At 52.4% G+C, this 19,849-nt stretch overlaps 1 protein-coding gene and 1 long non-coding RNA gene across 7 annotated transcripts in view; one reads left to right on the top strand and one right to left on the bottom strand.

Annotated features, from left to right (window-relative positions):
* NDUFA10 (NADH:ubiquinone oxidoreductase subunit A10) overlaps positions 1-15,889 on the bottom strand; it is a 52,585-nt gene extending 36,696 nt beyond the window's left edge. For all 3 annotated transcript variants that reach the window (XM_040638381.1, XM_040638366.1, XM_040638372.1), the window contains exons 1-6: positions 15,733-15,889; positions 12,332-12,500; positions 11,429-11,644; positions 8,805-8,891; positions 5,627-5,748; positions 4,137-4,216 (exon numbers count right to left, since the gene is read on the bottom strand). In XM_040638381.1, the coding sequence (XP_040494315.1) occupies positions 4,137-4,216; positions 5,627-5,748; positions 8,805-8,891; positions 11,429-11,644; positions 12,332-12,500; positions 15,733-15,807 (749 nt within the window). In that variant the 5' untranslated portion in view covers positions 15,808-15,889. The remainder of the gene's footprint in view (positions 1-4,136; positions 4,217-5,626; positions 5,749-8,804; positions 8,892-11,428; positions 11,645-12,331; positions 12,501-15,732) is intronic.
* Positions 15,890-15,894: 5 nt separating this feature from the next.
* LOC103662613 lies at positions 15,895-19,804 on the top strand. 4 transcript variants are annotated; one of them, XR_568494.2, is made up of 3 exons: positions 15,895-16,394; positions 17,156-17,434; positions 19,250-19,804. It is a non-coding gene; the product is annotated as an uncharacterized LOC103662613 (long non-coding RNA). The 4 variants fall into 4 exon arrangements; XR_568492.2 differs by having other exon boundaries at positions 15,895-16,908; XR_568490.2 differs by having other exon boundaries at positions 15,896-16,476.
* The last annotated feature ends 45 nt before the right edge of the window (positions 19,805-19,849 follow it).

Here is a 19,849-nt window from a genome sequence, read left to right as displayed (position 1 = left end):
CTAACATTTCCATATTCCACGTGACTCGATTCAACAAACTTAATTCTCTGGGTGCCTATAACAAGCAGCGTCCCATGGCAAATGCCCCAGTGACAAACAAACTGACAGAGGACACAGGACAAAGCAAATCCTCTCACTAGGTCCTGCCCGCCCTTCATTCCCACTGGCTTATTTGTGAAGGGAGGCTGAAACAGAGAGGGTGGCCAACAAGGGTCTCAGAGATTCAGGGACACAGTCAAGGCCTAAGGAGGGAACTCAAAGCCACCTGATCCCCCAGGCCCACCTCTCCCAGGAACCCCCAGGTCTCCCAGGAACAGCAGCGCTGACGGCGACATTTACAAACGGAGCAGAGTAAATGTCTCTTCACGGCTGAATACAGGGATGTTTGCTAAACCCGGCTGGAGCTCAAACTTACTTACAATACATTCAAAATCAAGGTACTGAGGATAAAAAACATGTTTTCCAACAATTTTTTTTAAGATTTTTTTTTTTAAATTTATTTATTCGACAGACAGAGACAGCCAGAGAGAGAGGGAACACAAGCAGGGGGAGTGGGAGAGGAAGAAGCAGTCTCATAGAGGAAGAGCCTGATGTGGGGCTCGATCCCATAACGCCAGGATCACGCCCTGAGCCGAAGGCAGACGCTTAACCGCTGTGCCACCCAGGCGCCCCTGTCTTCCAACAATTTTAAGCATAAGTATTGACAAAGCCAGAAAACATCTATTCCTGTGGTAGATCACTGTGCCTCCTAAAATCTCACAGTACGACAACGGCCAAGGCTGCACTGTTCTTCACGTGCTCACAAAGGACACGTAAGAAGACAGTGTCCCGGTCGTGAAAGAAGAGAGAACACAGGAGAGACTGGCTTGGGTGCAGAGAGATACCAATCGTGCCCAGTAAATCTGCTTTAATTCAAATACTGACAGACAAGCTAAAAACACTTCTCTTATTCAATTTTGATTTTATTCCTTAATTACTAATATTCTAACAATTCTATCTTCTAAAGTTAGCCACCGTAAATATGTAATATTTAACTAAATGACTTTAAATAAACAAACCTAGGAAACCTAAAGTTGTTTCTGTGGGGAAATATCTCCTGAATTCTAATACACAAAGTCTTATAAACTTTAGATAACCTATTCATGATAGGCGTCTTAAAATTTTCGGTGAAATCCAGCAGTTCTGGTCAAATTTCACCATGAATTTCCAAGAGAAGGGCCTCGAGACACAAGCACATCACACTGCAGCAGGGTCCTGTCTACAGGTGGACGCTGACATGACACGGGCTGCACGCAAACTTCCACGCTGGTGTTCTTGTAAACGTGACAAATGACCTCTAACGTACGTGGCTTCTGCAACTCCACACAGCTTGAGCTGTGACAGCAGACAGACCGTATGTGTTCAGAGACAGAGCTGACAGCACAGCGGGACCACGAGGGGAGACACCAATGCCCACGGCGTAATGAGTCTCTGTGGCAGGACAGCACGTGATCTACAACTTTTAAAAATCCTTATTACACTGTTCATTTGGAAAAATCGAACTAAATCCCACAGACATTCACCTGTCCGTCCACCGTTCTCATCGTACAAACTGCTGAAAGCAGAGCTCCGCTAGACTCTCCCGACAGCAGTAAGGGGACAGTCCCCAGCCCGCGTGGTGTCTTCAGGCGTGCACGTGACAGTCTGCTGCGTGACCACCAGTCGTGGAAAGGTGCCCTCTCCTTCGTGGCGACAAGTCCATAATCCTGAGCCTGTCCTATGTGCCACCGTGTGCTACGTGTGCTACGTGAGAAACACACACCACCCAAAGCACCTCTTCCCCCCTTCGCCTTGGTCTGCCCAATGCACGGTGAGACAGGACTACAAAGCGAGAGCGCTGCCCTCGGCGTGCGGGGGCGTAACCAGGGACGGGTACCCGGGCTGGAACAGAGACAGCAGCTGCTCATGAGCACAGCAGCATGACTCGGGGCCCACCGCTGACCGCGCCAGCCCCACACACGCGGCCACACACTCCACTCAGACGGGCACTTTCCCTTTCAGGTGCTCGATGCTGACGACAAAGCAAGCAAGCAAGCAAGCAAGCTGGAAGTTTGGCAAGGGTTACACTGCAAAAGAGAGGTCCATGTTCTCCGTGTTAAGTCTAAATCCCCCGACCCGGGGTAGTGCAAGCCCCCTGCACCTGCTGTGTTCCACGGCTCACATGCACCTCTCCGCGGCCCCTCTCCAAACATTTGGAGAAACATCCAAATCCCTGGGAAGAAAGGAGGGGAGCTCTTTCCCCCAAAGCGCGAGTCTCTGCTGCTCATCAGAGGGGGCCGTGCTGTAGTATCAGGACTTAGCAAAGGTCGTGAAGGCCCCATACGAAGTCACAAGAACACACCACTCCACGCCACATCCTCAGCGCGGCCCGCTAACAAGGACTCTGAAGGCTGAGCTGGGGCTTCTCAGTGATGCACGGAACACCCTGACCTGGATGATTTCGCAAAGTGGCCCGTGGACAGTGACACTGTGGGGAAGGACCGGACATCATCTCCCAGGCCGACAGCATTTGCGACGCTGTGCTGAAAGACATCGAGCTCAGCACACTGACGGGGGTGGGGGTATGAGTAAGCAGCAGCCGCGGCCACCCTCAGGAACTGTCGTGTTAGTCGAGCAAGTCAAGCAACGACTTCCGAATGCCGTGGGCGAGCCACAAGGCCTGCCCCAACTATGGTGGCAGTCAGAAGCGTGCTCTGCTGGGCCGGCCGGCGAGGGAGGAAGGGTCAGATGCTCGGCACAACGGAGAGCAGCGCCACCCCCCTGGGCAGCAGAGAGGCGCAGGTGAGCCGTGGAACACAGCACGTGAGGCTTCAGGAGCGAACTCCCACCGCAGATCAAGTCTGAGCAACCAAATGGGGCAAGGGACGCTTACAATGGCTGCTGAACACACTTTTGTGGTCAGGAAGCCTCAAGGAGAAGTTCTTGAAAATAACTGCAAAGTAAAAGAAAACCTCACCCTGAGGACAAGTTGAACTCAGGCCTTATTAGCTAAAAATTCTATTTGGGAATTCGTCAGGACGCCCCTTCTGAGTTAATGTTTTCGTAGTCAGAAGATCTCCAAGACTTCTGGAACTGACACGCAAGGGTCAACCATCTGTTTCTTCTGCTTATTCACGTATGCCTATACATTCCCCTGAGCACGACTTACAAACCTGATTTTTTTCTGCACCTCTGGTCCTAAAAACGGAGAGTGCAACAGAAGACAAGGACCCACAGCTCGCCCTGCTCTGCACTGCTGCTAGGAAACAGCTCAGCACGAGAGAGGCAGGAATGCAGGCATCTGCTTATGGTCAAGAAAAATTAGTTTTCAATTTACAAATCAAACTTCTCTTCCAAAGTTACTATAACTTACTTTGTTTTTATTCACAATTTTATACGTTGAAATCTTAAACGAGAACATGAGATTTTTAGGCATCAAGAGGCTTAAGTTTAAAACAATTTAAGACAAGCTGCCAGAGACGTTCAGGAAGAGATCAAACACTTGCCAGTGGGACCCGAGGGACAGTGGTCCCCGACTTCCCTCTCACAGGCCAGCAGGCAAGGACCACAGGACAACGAGCAGAGTAGGGGAACATTTCCTTTGTGCTTTCAGGAAAGAAATGATGAGAGCAGGAGGAAGGAAAGAAAGAGGAGGATCTGGTGGGATTTCATTTAATCCAAACTACCGCTAAGAACAACTTTTAAAAGGATCTACAGGGATTACTTGTCCTCCATGAATTCCCTGTACGGATTCAAGGAGCACTTTCGAGCAAGCCTTCTAGGTAAGCAGGAATGTCCGGATGCCCCCTCAGGTCAGAACACGGGAGCTCCCTGATGCTAACACCCTGTCGTGGAATACAGCATGGCTTCACTTCCAGCCTCAAATGATTTTAGGAATAAAACAAAGAAGTATGGACAAAATAGGCAAACCCAAAGAGCAAAATACCCCACCAAACAAGCTGAACTGTGTGCTGTCATTCTTGCTTATAAACACGAGACCTGAATAGCGCAGACAGCATCCACTGTCATGAGTAAGAGTGAACTCCCGGGCTGCCGGGTACAGGGAACCGTGTGCGGAGACGCTGCGGTCACAGAACTCAGTCGTGCGTTTAGCTCACCTCATCTCCGGCAGGAAGGTTTTCTTATAGGAGTTCTCGATGTCCTGCAAATAGGCAGAGGTGATCTTCATTTCATGCGGCTAAACAAAAGCACAAAAAACAAGTGGAACATTTAGACTTTTTCTTTCACTTGTGCACCTGTAAAAGGTGAAAATAAGCAATAAACACGGTTTTCTTGAGCAACTCATGGGCGTTGCAGGGACGGCAGGAACGGGGCCTCTCGGTGCTGGTCAGGATCACCCTCACTGTACCACAGCGAAGCACCCAGATTTGCCCAGGGGATCCCACTGCATGACCTTTCACGGGCGTGAAGATGCATGCTTAGAACGGGATCAGGAAGAACCCCCTTTACAGGACACACGTACAGCGTGGCACATGGGATACAGTATACGCACACACACACACACACAAGCACATGTGTGCACACATATACAGTCCTGGCAGCTAAGACCATGACAACGAGGGGACTGGCCCACCTCTCCCCCAGCCCTCACACCCTCTTCTCCACCACCGACTCTCTCCTGCCCTCTCCCTTCACTACTCACACCCCCCAGCCACCTCTCCCACTTCCCCCACGGCTCAGCTCCCTTACCGCCTGAAGTGTGCTAAGCCAAATTCAGAAACCGAAACGTCACGCCTGAGTGGCCAGTTTCAGTATCTAAAACCCCCTACAGTCCAGCAATGCTATGGGCAAGGCGTGCCGTCTTCCATCTCGTCTTTCTTCAAGGCACTGACCTCCACCGGGTACATTCCTGTTTCCCTGTTTGCTGCTGACCACCCCCCACACACACACAATTCTACACTCATATCACAGCATCAGAAAGAAGACCTATTCTCTCCCAGGAAAAAATACGCCAAGTGGGAGTGGTGTTTGCAGACGAGAACTAGTCCGAGAGGTAGTGATGTCTCCGTGCTCTGACTCCTGCCATCGGGCCCACAGAGCCAGGGAGCAACGGCAAACCCCAGCTTTGGGCCACCTAATACAGGCTCAGCCAGCGCCGCACGTGCAGAGGCGGCTGCCTCACTGTTCTAGAGTCACCACGCGGGGACAGGAGATAGAGGGTCTCGACCTGAGTTAGACAGGAAGGAGGAACTGAAAGGGTTCTAGAAATCACATTTGACCTGCAGACAGAGAACAGGGCGAGGAGGCCCCCCTGGAGAACAGGAAGGTGCAGGGCAGGGGGCCTGCCACCAGGACACGAACCCATCCTCACAGGGGGCCTCAGGGGCCAGGGCGTGAGGGCGGGACGGCGCTCGGGGCTGCGGAGCGCTGCCGGAGAGCGGTGACTGACCAGGGCCCCTCCATCCGCCCCACAGGGGCCTGCACTCGGGGCCCCACCGTGTGGGCCGCCCATCTCTGTGAAAGCCGATGGTGCCTGCTGACGGCAACATGCCGTGACCGCCACCAGGAAGTGCTGATCTACGAGGACACAGCGAGATAACGAGGACATGTAAACAGAACACGGTCTTCAACTGAAAAGCTGAATTACGTTTCCCTTCTTCTGAATCCGACTCTGGATCTCTGGAACGGGCACGTCGATGTAGACCACCACGTGAGGAGGCAAATATTCTGCGATGGTGACCTTCTTCACCTCGTTGTAGTGGTCCACACCTGCACACATGGGAGAGGCACATCTGTCACACATAGGCCGCCACAGGCTCCCCCAACACGCGCCCTTCCGAGTACAAGGGCAAAGGCAGATGCAGTTCCCAGAGCCACGTGTCAATCCGTGAATCATAGAACGCACAGCTGTCAGCACAAGGGACCCCGCTGCAGGTGCCAGGGACGGCGCACAGTGCCCGCGGCCCTCTCGGCAGCCCCTGCACCACAGTGCTTCTCGTCCCCCGCAGACCGCAGGCACCGGGCCCAGAGACGGCAAGTCACAGCCACAGAGCGGGCTGGTGGGACTCACACGGCGGCCATCAGAACATTCTAAAGGCCAGATGCTAAGGCCATCTTGGCCACAAAGAAGGCCAGGGGAGGGCACACAAGGGTCCACTTTGGTAGCCTGTGGCTGGAACGCATCAGAGACACCTGCTGTGTACGGCAGTAACAGACAACAGTCTCATCTTCTCCAGCGAGTGCAGACATTTGTTATTTACTTTATTTTTCAAATAACTGAAAAATGTGAAACTACATTTACCTGGTTTCAATGTGTTTCAGTAAATTTAACCAACTACACAGAACTACCTACTGAAACAGATCTAGTAACACAAAATACAACAGAAGGCAAGTGAGGCTGAGGGATCATTCGCCCCAGGTCATCACTGTGCAGAACAGCCACGTCCAACTGGTGGCGCGAAAGAACACGCGTGCTGTCTCGAGGACGCTGCACCTGGACGTCCTCCGGTGTACAGGACGTCACTAGAAAGACAGGCAGAGCACACTGGGTCACTGGATGAAACCACCACCCCCACCTGCCACAGGAGCTGCATCAAGAAACCAGCGGGAACTTCCAGAAGCAGCAAACTTTGGGCTCACACTAGGAGCCACAGAAAGACCACCGTTTTGCTCTAAAGGAAACGTTCAGGTGACCACTGCCAGTGAGTCTGGGTTCAGCAGCAATTCAGGACAGGCCTGTGACGCACGGGCAGGAGGGCTGAGCTGGAGGAACATGAGGACACACAGGCGGTGACATCACAGTGAGTGACGGGGGCACCCTGTGGGTACTGTTCTCCTGTCCGCGCAGGAGATACCCTGCCCTGTCTCGGCTTCCTACCTGGGCCGCCCGGAACCAGGCCAGCCTCACCCGCCCCCAGGCAAGACGTCCGTTCTTCCGCCTCACGTTCCTGGGAGCGCTCCTGCTTCGGGGCGACCTTCTGCCTTGCCGTGTGCTGTCTACTCTGACGTTATCTGTTCCTCTGACCCAACACGGAAACGAGTCTCACTAGTCCTGGGCCTCCCCGACAGCCCTTCTCAGTTCCTGTCCCACGAGATCCCACACACCCCGTGTGACAACCGTCCCCCTGCCACGCTCATGGACCCTGCTCAGCTTCAATTCTGCAGCAGGCTTCCCTCCCCAGAAACCCCGAAGTCCAAGGATCCTGGCCTCAGTGCTCGGCTCTCACTCTGGGCTTTCCGGGGACGAGCACATCCCCTGTCCGTGCCAATCCCCCCAAATCATGTCTGTGACACGTGGCCACCTGCCGGAATTTCCACCTGGCCACCTCCACCTGGGACCTCAAACCCCACACACCCATGCGGGACACCTCCTTCTCAGCCCGCTGCCCCTTCCCAACCTCTTCACGGGGCAAGAAGTCTGGTGAGTCCACTTTCGCTCCCCCTCCTTCCTCCCGCAAAGCTGACCGCCCAGTGCAGCCGTCGTCCTAACATGCAGCCATCCTGCTCTGCCCTCCCCCCACCATTTCCCCTCCCCAGATACATCCCTCAGATGAACGAACACGACACAAGCACATCCTTCCGGCACCTAACACCTTCGGTGGCTCCTCGGTACTTTCAGGAAAAAGTCAAGCACACTCTCCAGGGGCACAGCCACTCCTGGTGCCCCCCGCATCTGCCTGTCCTGGGCCATCCCCCACCACCACCAGCCTTCTCCGCCATCAACACCGCAGGCGCCTGCAGGCACACTTCATCTAGCTCACCCGCCACCCCGCTGCCCTGCTACCCCGGGCTCACTCCTCAAAGACACTGCTGCTGACGGTAGCCGGTCTCCCAGCCAGTGAGCGTTCTCCTGTGTGCTCCCACAGCCCCCGGAGGACAGGCACTGACGCTGCTTTCATGCCCACCCCGCATTACTGCAAGAGCCTTCCTTGTCTTTTGTCGTCATATCCCTGGCACCTAGGACCAAGCCTGGCACGCAGCCAGCACCCCAGAAATGTTGGCTGATGGACCTCAACTGCTGCTTGGAATGCCTGGAGAGGACCAGTGCCCTGGTGAGAAGCACAGGAGCCGGCTGCTCCTTCTGCAAGCACAGGGGAGCCGCCATTGCAGCAGAACGCGCAAGCAGACCAAAGCAGAGCGCCTCAATCCAAATCGTCTCCTGGCTGGCCTGGCTCTCCCCGTTCACTAACCAGCCCCTCGTACTTGGCTCTCCAGGGGTGACCGGCTGCCAGCTCCGGCCAGCCACGCACTTGGGTGAACATGTCCATGGGCAGACTGAGCACAGGGCCCCAAGGCCCCACCCTAACACGCTTCCCTAACTCCTCAGTCAGGGCGCCTTTGACCAGTCCTTATCATTGTCCGTGTCCACCTGTCAGACCTCCGACAACCCCACGCGGTGCTGCTGTCCCTGCAAGCATCAGAAGAGCAGGGAATGCTGCTGCTGCTGCTGGCTCTCACGCAGGTGTGGACACAAGAAATACAGACATCCTAATGACCACACACTAGAAATTGGTTAGTTCAGCAAAACTAACCCAGATCAGAGAAAGTGGCTTAGGCATTTGGCAAGGCTGAAGAGAGACAGGGACGGCAGATATGGTTTTGGGGAAGGCTGGGTGGAACCTCTCTGCTTTCACCAGGAGATATGAATTTAGGAGGAAAAGAAGGTGGAAGGAACCCTCTTTTCTCCCGTTAATGTAACAAGTCATGGCACTTGTTCCGGTAGTTAACAGACATGCAGAGCGCACACTAACTGCAGGGCAGTCTGCCAGAGCCTTCACAAAGCGACACAGCACCTCCAGGGAGCCCTGGCCGCAGCCCCGACTCACACTGCTTTCGGATGAATCCCTGGCTATACATCGCCTCCAAGAAGACAAAGTCACTGAAGATGGAGCGCTCCAACACGACCCCTTGTCCTGCGAGACGGAAACAAAAATCAAAAGTCAGACGATTAAAAATCAAGGCATTGGAAACGAGCAACTTCATTTTAAAAAGGCAAAAGTTATTTACAATACCCTTTGCATACCAAGTATTTTCAAACGTACATACATGCTCTTCTAAGTGGGAAATCACTTTCAAAAACAAGAGCACTTCAGGGGTGCTGGGTGGCTCAGTGGGTTAAGCACCGGCCTTCAGCACAGGTCATGATCTCAGGGTCCTGGGATCAAGCCCCACATCAGGCCCCCTGCTCGGCGGGGAGCCTGCTTCTCCCTCCCCCTCTGCCCCTCCACCTGCTCATGTTCTCTCTCTCTCAAATAAATAAAATCTTTTAAAAAAATAAATAAATATATGAACAAGAGCACTTCTGGTTTGGCGATGTCATCCTGTCAGCTCCAACCTGTCGAGTTAGGAGGAAGGTATTTCTGTCTGAAACCACAGCTTTCCCACTCCATCTACCCACAATCCTGTCCCGGCCCAACCGCCCGGCCAGACCCCAGCAGCATCCACGACTCTCCCCGAGTGGCCCGTGCCCAATTCATCAGCAAACCACCAGCTTCCTCCCAACCACATCTTGAACCCGACCGCTGTGCATGATTTCCACAGCCCCCCACCCCCGTCAAGAGCAAGGCCCCCTCCCTGCAGGCAAGGTCCCAGCCCCAGCCACCAGCTAGGCCCTGCCTCCGCCCCTGCCCCCACCACTCTCCCAGCAACAAACGGGCACTCTCGGAGTGTGAGCAGGCTCACACCTCCCGATGGCTTCCTCTCCCCTCCAGAGGAACAGCCATCTTGCCCAGGTGACTTCTCTGACCTTATCCCGTGCACTCCCAGACTGCTCATGTCACACTGGCCTCCTGTGACTGCAGCTGCTCTGAGCACTGTCCCCACAGACTCCGGCCAGCGTCCCTGCACTTGGGCCTGGTATGCTGGCAGAGGCCTCCCCCACCCCCCCACCTGGAAGCACGGCCCCGGCCCCAGTGCAAACCCCTTCCGAGCCTCTCATTACCGGACAGGACCCTGAACATGCCCACATTTACGCTTTCTTTCCCTATCACAGTGTCAGCTCCGGGAGGCGGCAGCCTTCGCTTCCTCCGCCTCGGCTCCTAGAACACACCTGGCCCACGGCAGACACTCACACAGTGTGCAATGATTAATGGAACACAAAAAGAAACGAGTAAGTTTTCATTTAAAGAGCTCCTTTTTCACTCTAAAAAATAAGCATCCTAAGATAGGGCTGAGTATACTTCTAAAAGAAACTGTAGTAAGCCAAGTCCCAGTATTGATTCCAAAGCCCAAGCAGCCCTGGAGAGCCTGGTACAGAACATCACGAGGGAGACCACTTTTTCTCAAGAGCAGCACGAACCAAAATCAGGGCTAATGTTCATCTGAGGAAAAGTATCGCTAAGAAAATTTTGGAAAAGAAGCCAGTAACTAGACTCCTCTGTAACTGTCCAGACAGAGTGAGTCCTGCATCTCGGGCGTATGCTGTGTACGCGGAGCCCGCTGGAGCGGGAGGCAGTGGCTCCCAAACGCAGGTTTGTGACCCAGTTCCGTCGTTACCTGGGGCCCCTGTTACACGACCTTCTTGCTCACACCACAAAGCACAGCCTCGAGCTGGCAGCTGCGGTCTGTAAACGAGCTCACCAGGCACTGACGGCCGCTCTGGGGTGGGCGTAGGAGGCGGACGTAAAGCCCATACGGTCTGCATCTCCTTCTCCCACGGGCGCGGGCACGGTGTTTGCTGCCACCCACGCTTCAGCACCTCCGCGGCCTGAGAGCTCTGGCCCAGCACGGCAGTGCCTGCTGCCGCCAGCACGCTCGGGGAGACACCAAGTTTAACCTACGCTGCTGGAACCCAGGGTGCTGCAGTGCCTCCTGGACTGGACCCTGTTCTGCACTAACTTCGTGCCCGGACTCCCGTTGTCTCCCAGACTCCACACAGTGCCTGCCCCAATATACGGCCCTTGTCCATTTCTTGCTGGCTTCCAAATGCTTACAGAAACACACCCTCTTTCACTGGACAGGCCTGTGGGGTCCTGCGCGCTCTGCCTCCCCCACCTCTGCACTTTCTCCAGGGTGAGCTGCTACCCAGTGGATGGATGGTGAATCCCGGCCATCCCTAGGCCCTCAGAAACAAGCCTGTTTTGTGTGTCCCATCTCTGTGACTACAGCTCCAGCGCACGAGGGTGACTCCACGTCGCCACCGCCATGTACAGGCTCTCTTTCCTGCGTCTGTGGATCCCTCTCCCCTGTGAGCCTACAGCAGCGGTATGGAAACTCCCTACCATCCATAAGCCTCATCCCAGTGCACAGAAATGAAATCCTATTAAGTGAACTTTATTCTGAAGCAGGAATAACGTAAATCTCAGGGAATCTATGATCTTATGAGAAAGACAGAACTTGCCCCAGCAAATACCCTCAAAGAAAAGCTCTACTTAGAGGCAATCTAAACTGGCAGGGCTGCGGGGCTGGAGTGCAGCAGGCGGCCGGCCGTCACCTGGCTGCAGGGCCGCACCTGTGCTCAGCAGGTGCTCCAGGGCGTCAGCGTACTGCAGGAGGCGGCTGGCATACAGCCAGGACTGCAGGCGGTAGCTGTGGCCGTCATTACTCCTCGGGTCGTCATAGAACTTCTCCATGCTGCAGCTGCCACTGAGTTCCAGGTCCAGGGCCCTCCCGTCTCCCGTCGTGCTGTCCGCATAATGCACCCCTGCTTCTGGGAAGTGCTTTAAACCTGAGAAGAAGATATGCAATGTGAGCACCTTGCCTGCCATCAGCGGACAGCCCGGACTCACAGCAACAAAGCTCCATCTGGACACATCGCAGAGGCTGCTCGGTGAGGACCCGGCAGAGTCACCCTCACGCCTGTGTTTACACAGGACACTGAAGATGATGTGCGGGGAACAGCCAAGGTCCAGGTCCCGCCGGTGCCCCCGTGGGAGATCCTCCCAAAAGGAGAGCGGCCCAGGGCTGTGGGAGCCCCCCATGTACAAGTGGGCACCAGCCAGTCAAATACTACAGAGAAGTACAGCGGACAAACACCTTCACCAGGAGTCAGGGCGCGGGGTTCAAAGCCCGGCTTCACACTAAGCAGCTGCGTGACAGCAGCTTCTTAGCCATCCGGGAACGCCGGCAGTCATCACGGCCCGCACAGGACGGCGACAAAGCTCAAGTAAGACCGCGCGCGAAAGTGCTCTGCGGACATTGTCAAGAAAAAATTCCAACTCAAACTGACAACCAGAATGGGTTTTTTAAATGTTCATTAAACTTAACACATTAAAAACAGCTTTTAATGTATTTAAAAAATGTAAAATACCTACCCAGGGCCCAATTCTACCCAGTCAATGTTAAAGTAAAATTGAACTCAGGCAAGCAGCAACGCACCCGGGAGGAAGGTACTCTACGAGACAGAAGTCCGTACCTAATTTCTCTGCTATTTCTTTCGCGAGCTTGCCTTTTCCAGAACATATATTGCCGTCTACAGTTATCACTTTGCTGTATTCTGTGAATCTTTTGGTTGTTCTTTCGCCGAGTATGTAAGCCAAAGGGCCATACCGTAGCTTGCACTGTGCACTTGTATGAATTCCTCCCTGAAAAACACAACAGCATCTGGTTACTGCAGGCACCAGCAGCTGTTAGGGAAAAATGCCCAGAAGACCCCTGGTGATAAAAATGCCAACATCTACATTTTTATTAGCTATTCACTTGTTTAATTACCCGTCTCCCTACCCCACCCCCAGTATAAGTTCATAAGGATAGGGGACTGTCTGTTTTGTTCACTGCTAAATCCTCAGGGCCTGGAACAGTACCTGGAACAGAATCTGCATACCATGTTCAATAAAAGTTGGATGGATGGATGGATGGATGGAAGAAAGGCAGGGAGGAAGGAAAGGGAAGATAGAGAGGAAGGGAACAGAGCATTTTTCCAGGCCAGACTTCTATCCTGAGCTCTACACCCAGTTAACTGCCTTTATTTTTTTTGTTGTTTCTTTTTTTAATAATATTTTTTATTATATTATGTTACTCACCATACAGTACATCCCTAGTTTTTGATGTAGTGTTCCATGATTCATTACTTGCGTATAACACCCAGTGCACCATGCAATATGTGCCCTCCTTATTTCAGATTTAAGCCTGTTACTGTCAGATATTTTCAGGACCTCTAGATGGAGCTGTTTAAAGGCACGGAACTGGGGAATGGGATAGGCCAGTTACCTGCCTTTAAACAGCTCCATCTAGAGGTCCTGAAAATATCTGAAAGTAACAGGCTTAAAACTGAACTAGAACATCCATACCCTAACCCCCGAATCTGCTCTCCCTCAAGCTCCCTATCCGCTATCCACCAAGCAAATCTGAGCACACGTGGGAGTCACCTTGGATATCGTCCTCCTTCCTCCAACCCTATAACCACTCACAAAATCCTACTGACCTTAACTCTTAAACCTCCCTGGAGCCAACTGTCTTCTCCCCACCCCCACCACAATGATTTTGCAGACATCTTCGCATCTCACCTATGGTGCAATGCTGGCGTCATGTCCTGTCTCCCAACAAATTCAGTCTATTCTCCGCTCAAAAGCCAAATGATCTACCCCCACCAACACACACACAACACACACACACACACACACACACACACATCAAGAAAAAAACACAATCAAAACGCAAACAACTAAGAAAATCCTTAGTGTATATAAAGGTTGTACGGATCAATGAGGAATACTGACAGAGTAAGGAAAAACTGGAATGCACAGCTTATTTTGAAAGTATTAAAAATAGCCAAAAACCATATGAAAAAATGTTCACTCACTTATTCATTCACTCAACAAGTATGCATTAGAAACAGTGCAAAGCATGTTTTCTAGACAACAGGGATATAGAACTGAGCCAAAGGATTCAACAGGACAACAAAACAAAAAAGTAATTACAGCTGAGCCTTGAACAATGCAGGAGCTGGGGTGCTGACCTCCCCTCCCCTGTGCACTTGAAAATCCACATACAACTTCTGACTCCCAAAAACTCAACTACTAATACCCTACTGTTGACTGGAAGCCTTACTGATAACATAAACAGTCGAATACACATATTTTGTATGTTATATATATTATATGCTGTTTTCTTACAATAAAGCTAAAGAAAACATTAAGAAAAGCATAAAGAAAATACATTCACAATATTGTGCTTATCAAAAAAAAAAAAAAGGCAGCAAATAAGTGGACCCGAGCAGTTAAAACTTTCCAGGAGTCCACCACAGACAGCATATTAAACAATCACCGTGGAGGGCAGCATGGCGTATTGGACGGGCCTTAGGCGATACTCGGAGGCCAGGGAGCCTTTGACGAGTGATATCTGAACAAAGACTGGAAGGTACCAAGGGAACTGGCCAAGTGGACATTTGGAAGAGGGTCTTTTAGGCAGAGGAAACAGTAAGCACAAAAGTCCGGGGGCAAGAGCACCACAAGATTGCCAAGGCCAGCGTAGCTTATGCCAAGTGGACTAGGGAACAGCACATGAGGGAAGGGGGTGTTAATCATATCGTACCTTGCACCCTAGAAACTAATCACTCTCTCCTCCACGCTACCTATGAGCTGTGCGCAAATTGCTTCCATGTGTGTCCACGACTTGATCATAGCACAGATGTGGCACAAAGCAGGAGCACAGTAATGTTTGATCAAGCAATCAGCTATTTACTGACTGAAATCTTCAGAAAGTGCTTTTTTATAGAGTTATGGTACAATTCTCTGCAATTTCCCATCCTCAGTCCCATTTACTGCTCTCTAGAATCATACAGAATAGATCTTTCACAACATATTTCCAATTCCTTCAATTATTCAAGTAACAAGGCGTATATCCTTTCCATCTAACTCATTTTTCTCTGGACCTCCTGAAGTTCATCTACATCCCCTGTAGAGGGTGGCAGGAAGTGAACACACTGTTACAAGGGGTCTGTCTAGTGCTCGCACTGCAGCAGAGTATCACCCCCTTTATTCTGGGCCGCTCACTTCCACCAACACAATTCCCAGGACACTGGATATTAAAAAGGTAACCACTTTTCTATGTTTCTTCTCTTTGGTGGCCTGAGTCGTCTCCTGAAAACACATATATGACTTTTTAACAAGACTATTACACTCTTCTACTCCAAATCCTTTGATCAGCATCTGTAGCACAGAGATCAAGCAAGTCCCTTTACAATCAATCTGACACGGAAGTAGTGCCAGGCATTATTAGCAAGCAAAGAAGCGATTCTACAATCACGCTTATAAAATAAAGTTTCCTAAGGTTTCCGGCCTCAGTTCGTTTCTTGTGTTCCCTCTGCGTTGATGTCACCCCGCTGTTGTCTACCATGGGAAGTTATCCTACGCCGTTCTGATCTAACCGAAACGCCTTCTTTTCGGGTTCTGCTCCGCATCATATCCCCGCGGGGCCCAGCGAGGGCCGAGCCCTAACGGGACTTGACAGCGCTGCTACGTTCATCGGTGGGTAAACATCACCCCAGGCTCTCCCTGGCTCACCCACACCTGCTCATGCGTCCAGCGCGTAACTGCACGGAGGCACCCGCAAGCTGACCTCCCACACCGAAGCCGCCAGGCGACCGATTCACCTCCGTCCCCATCATTCTGCTTGGAGCCCAAATAACACGGCCTGGAGAAGCTCCCGGCCCTTCGAGCTCTGCCGCGACTCAGGACCAAAAACGCCAGGGGCAGTGGGGGTCCCCCCGGAGAGTGACCCTGCGAGCCGCTGCCCAGAGGCCCAGGCAGATGAGGAAGGGTCGGCGCCGGGAGGACAGGCCAGCACCACCCGCCGCCCGCCTGCTCCCCGCCTCACCACGCGCTGGACGACCGCCGCCAGGCCCCGCGCTGACGCCGACGCGGGAACCACTCTCAGCAGTCTCAAGGCCATTGCTCCGTTGTCGGCACCGGCTCAAGGACCCGAAGGGACGCGGTCGCTACGGGGTCCTCTTCCGCGGCCGGCGCGCCGCAGTGACGTCACGGCAGGGGTGCCCGCGCGGCGCCTGCCGGGAGCTTCCCGACGGCCGGCTCAGGCTCCGAGAGCGGGTCCTGGGCTCCCGCTTGCCCGCCGCTTGGGGCCGGCTACCCTTCCGCCTGCGCCCATCCCGGGCCTCGCAGGGGCTGGCCGCCCGACCTGGGCCTGGGGCCGCGACAGAGGCGCTGGAGCGCCTCTGCGGGGGTCTCGAGTTCGTGCGGGGCGCGGATCCCAGGCCGCCCCGGGGCTGGCAGGTGCTGCGCCCGGGACGCCCCCCGCCCTCCCACATCCCCCGGGCTGGCAGGTACAGACCTGAAAATCACCTGGACCTCTCTCCGTAGCCCGAAGGCCGTCCGAGCCCGGAAGGTACCTCGGCACTGGGCGGCGCAGGGAGAGGAGGCAGCCGTGAGGGTGGACACGGCCTCTCCGCCTCAGGGCGCTGGGCAGGGGTCCCTGTCCCCGTCCCCATCCTCCCGGCCGGGTTACGAGGGACCCCAGGCCTGGTAAGCCCTGCAACACCTCGGACGGCATCTGAACACACAGGCGCTGTGGGTTCTCCGTTACTGCAGTCCTTCCAGGGGTCAGGTTAGCACGAGTTGACTTTAACGCGAGATTTCTTTCCTACCAGCCTGCCGTTCGGAAGGGTTTTAACATCTCACATGGTCAGGCTCATGGTTCTTAACATCCTAGGTCTTCTATCGTTCAACTTCCATTTGGTTTTCAGCTTTTCGGGATGATCGTGGAATGTGTGCTAGGGCGGGAGTGCGGTTCTGGAAATGAAGGCCTTTCAGCGTATGTTTCTCTAATTCGTAATTTCCTGCTCGTCGGAAATGCAGAATCCTAGTCCGCGGAGCCAGAGTGACTTAGAAGATCTGGGATGGGCCCTGTAATGTGATGGAAAAGGTCGACATTGAGAGAAACAGTGTTCTAAACCCTTCGTTCCGGAGAGCAGGGGCCATGTCCACGTCCTGCCCCACATTGTCCCCAGCCCCAAGCAAGGCTCCTGACGCATTGCAGGTGCACCTCCAATAAGCAGCTGTGACTAGGGAGCCCTAAGACCTCAAGCCCCATGGGGTCACCACCTACCCAAGGCCTCCCTCCACATCCCATGTCTCTGGGGTCAGAGTTCAGGGAAGGGCTCTTGTTGTCATCCCATCTTGCTTTGTTATCTATCCCATTCACATATTGCCTCCAGCACTCCAGTTTTCTTTCCCAGCTTTACCCCAGATGAAGATACATCCTTTATGTTCTTTCCCATGACTAGGCCCTTGTGTGAACACATGGTCCTGAGGGCAGAGTGAGACAGGGAGAGAGACCACAGCCACACAGCCCTGCCAGGTGAAGCACGGTCAGGCCTCTCAGACCCTCTCCGCCACTCTGTTTTGGGAGCTGCCCCCCTGTCAAGGCACGTTCCAGACCCGGCCTCCTCTCCTCCCTGCCACCTCCTCCAGGGATGAATCCCATGACAGAACAACAGGGGACAGAGTCCGAGAGGCACAGCTCTGAACACTGACATTCATGATGAATACTGAACTAAGTGATGGTATGTATCATGCTTCCCAACTACGTTTTGTAAACCAAAATTTATTTAAACAGGTTAATCTTGTAACTAGAGTAAGGTAAGCTCTTGGTACACAGAAATAGATAATATGTTTCCAGTGTTCCTCATCGTGAGACCATTCACAAACAGTATCTTATGGGACCTTGGTAGCCAGCTACAACCAATACTGTCCTTGCCTGTCCAGAAACACTGGAAGAGGAAACTGTGCACTCAGGAAATTCACTTCCAAATGAGCCTCATTTATAAATATCCTGCAAGTTACACTTCTGTCCAGCTTCAGTTTGAGTGATTGTGTAATCACGACAACAGTGAAACCAAATGAGAGAAAATTCAGTACTGGTTCCTAAGAAAAGGTTGATGTTTCTGGATCAATAGGAGCTATTCACTCTATCCTGAGATCACATAACTTGTGAGACTTTCCTAATAAGATTCACGCTTATGTGGTGTACACTTAAAAGCACTATCCCCCAAATCCTAACCTGTCCGGTCTCCATCTGAAACCCTGTATAATACCTGATGGTCAGCGCCGACAAGCCGATTAGCAATGTAAAACGCGTGGTGGACCCAAGCAGCTCCTGCATGCATCCGGCTGCAGGTACAGCCTGATCTAGGTCTCAGGCAGTATTCACCGTGTCACCTCTGACTTGTGCTTCCCTGAGAACTTGGGTCCCGACAAAACCCCCTGCATGGACGTTTGTGGCAGCTGTATTAAAATAGCCAGGTGCTGGAGTCAGGCAGGACATCCTTCAGAGGGTGAGGGTGAGCAGACTGACAGGCGCACGCCATGGAGCACGTTGCACCGAAGTGGAAAAGCAGAACAAACAGGGAATCGCACTACATGCAGAATGACCGGAGGAGGTGTGACTCCATGTACACAACATCTTGAAATGACAGTTTAGAGACAGAGGACGTGTTAGTAGCCACAGGGATTAGCAATGGGGGTTGGTTGGCAGGGTGGCAGGGCGGCGATGCACATACAAAGACCAGCTCAAGGAATCCGCGTGGTGTTGGGCGGTGCGGTGTCTTGATTGTGGTGGCGGACCCAAAACCTACACAGATGGAAACATTCCATAAAACTTAGCACACACCCTGAGGCAGACGCAAATACGTACGGGAAGTGCGGGAAGTCTGAACGAGGTGGGTGGATCGAATCAGCATCCACATCCTGGTGGTGATACTGCACGTTATACAAATGTGATCATTGGGAGAAACGGCAGAGTTTACAAAGGATCTCTGTTCTTTCTTACAACTGCATGTGAGTCTGCAATTACTTCAGTAAAGTCTTAAATAAGACGTCGGCAGTATTTATATGGGGCTTGTCTGTTCTGTCTCATCATCTGTTATTATCTCTCTCGACAATACCCCAGATCGATGACGGTAGCGATAGAGTAAGTCTCAAAGTCGATAGGCTAATCCTCCAACTTTATTCTCCTTCGAAACTGTTGTAGCTGTTCTACTTCTTTTGCCTTTTCATATAAGTTTTAGGATCATCTCTGCATTTATAGAAACTCTTGCTGCGGTTTTGGTAGTGATCGTGTTAAACCTCTGTAGCAGTCTGGGGAGGATTAGCCTCTTGGCCGTGCTGCCCCCTCCCACCCACGCACAGCAGACACCGCCCGGCTTGTTTGCGCCCTCTCTGACTCCCGCACACTTTCCAGCATGGAAGTTCTACGGTTTTGTTAGCTCTGCACCAAAGTACTTGAAAAACGTGTAGTGCTTTCAAATGGTATTTTAAATTTTGTTTTCCTTGTGTTCATTGCTAGTACATAAAAACACACCTGGCTTTTGTACACTTAGCTTGTATCCTGCGGCCTTGCTGAATACGCTGTTAGTTCTGGAAGATGCCGTGTCGATTCCTTGGGACTTCCTATGCAGAGTCATCTCATCTGTAAAGAGGAGCAGTTTTATTTCGTTCTTTCCAGCCTGGATGCCCTCCACTTCTTCTCCTGTCTGGAACTCCCGCTTGTCTGATAGACGGCAGTGGCAAGAGCTGACCTCCTTGCATTCTTAGGGGAAAACACTCAGGTTTGGGTTAAGTGTGATGCTAACTCCAAGAGATTCGTAAATGCTCTTTAGGAAGTTGGAGCAGCTCCCTCGGTTCTTTGTTTCCTGAGAATTGTTATCGTGAATGACCTCAGATTCTGTTAAGCAGTTTCCCTGCATCTGTTGATAGAAGCACGTGTCTTTCTGCTCTAGCCTGTTAATACGGTGGATCTCAGTGATTGGTTTTTGAATACGGAACCAGCCTTGTATCCCTGGACTAAATCCCACATGGTCATACTGTGTCATGCTTTTTGTATATTGCTGAATCCTATTTGCAAATATTTTTAAAGAATTTTTCATGTATATTCACGAGAGAGATGGGCTGTGGTTTTTACTTTGGACTGTCTTTGTAAG

The sequence above is a fragment of the Ursus maritimus genome, unplaced genomic scaffold, assembly GCF_017311325.1.
Source record: "Ursus maritimus isolate PB19 unplaced genomic scaffold, ASM1731132v1 scaffold_1, whole genome shotgun sequence".
Lineage (NCBI taxonomy): Eukaryota > Metazoa > Chordata > Mammalia > Carnivora > Ursidae > Ursus > Ursus maritimus.
The sequence above is the reverse complement of the archived record's forward strand: the minus strand, read 5'-3'. Positions and strand labels throughout refer to the sequence as shown.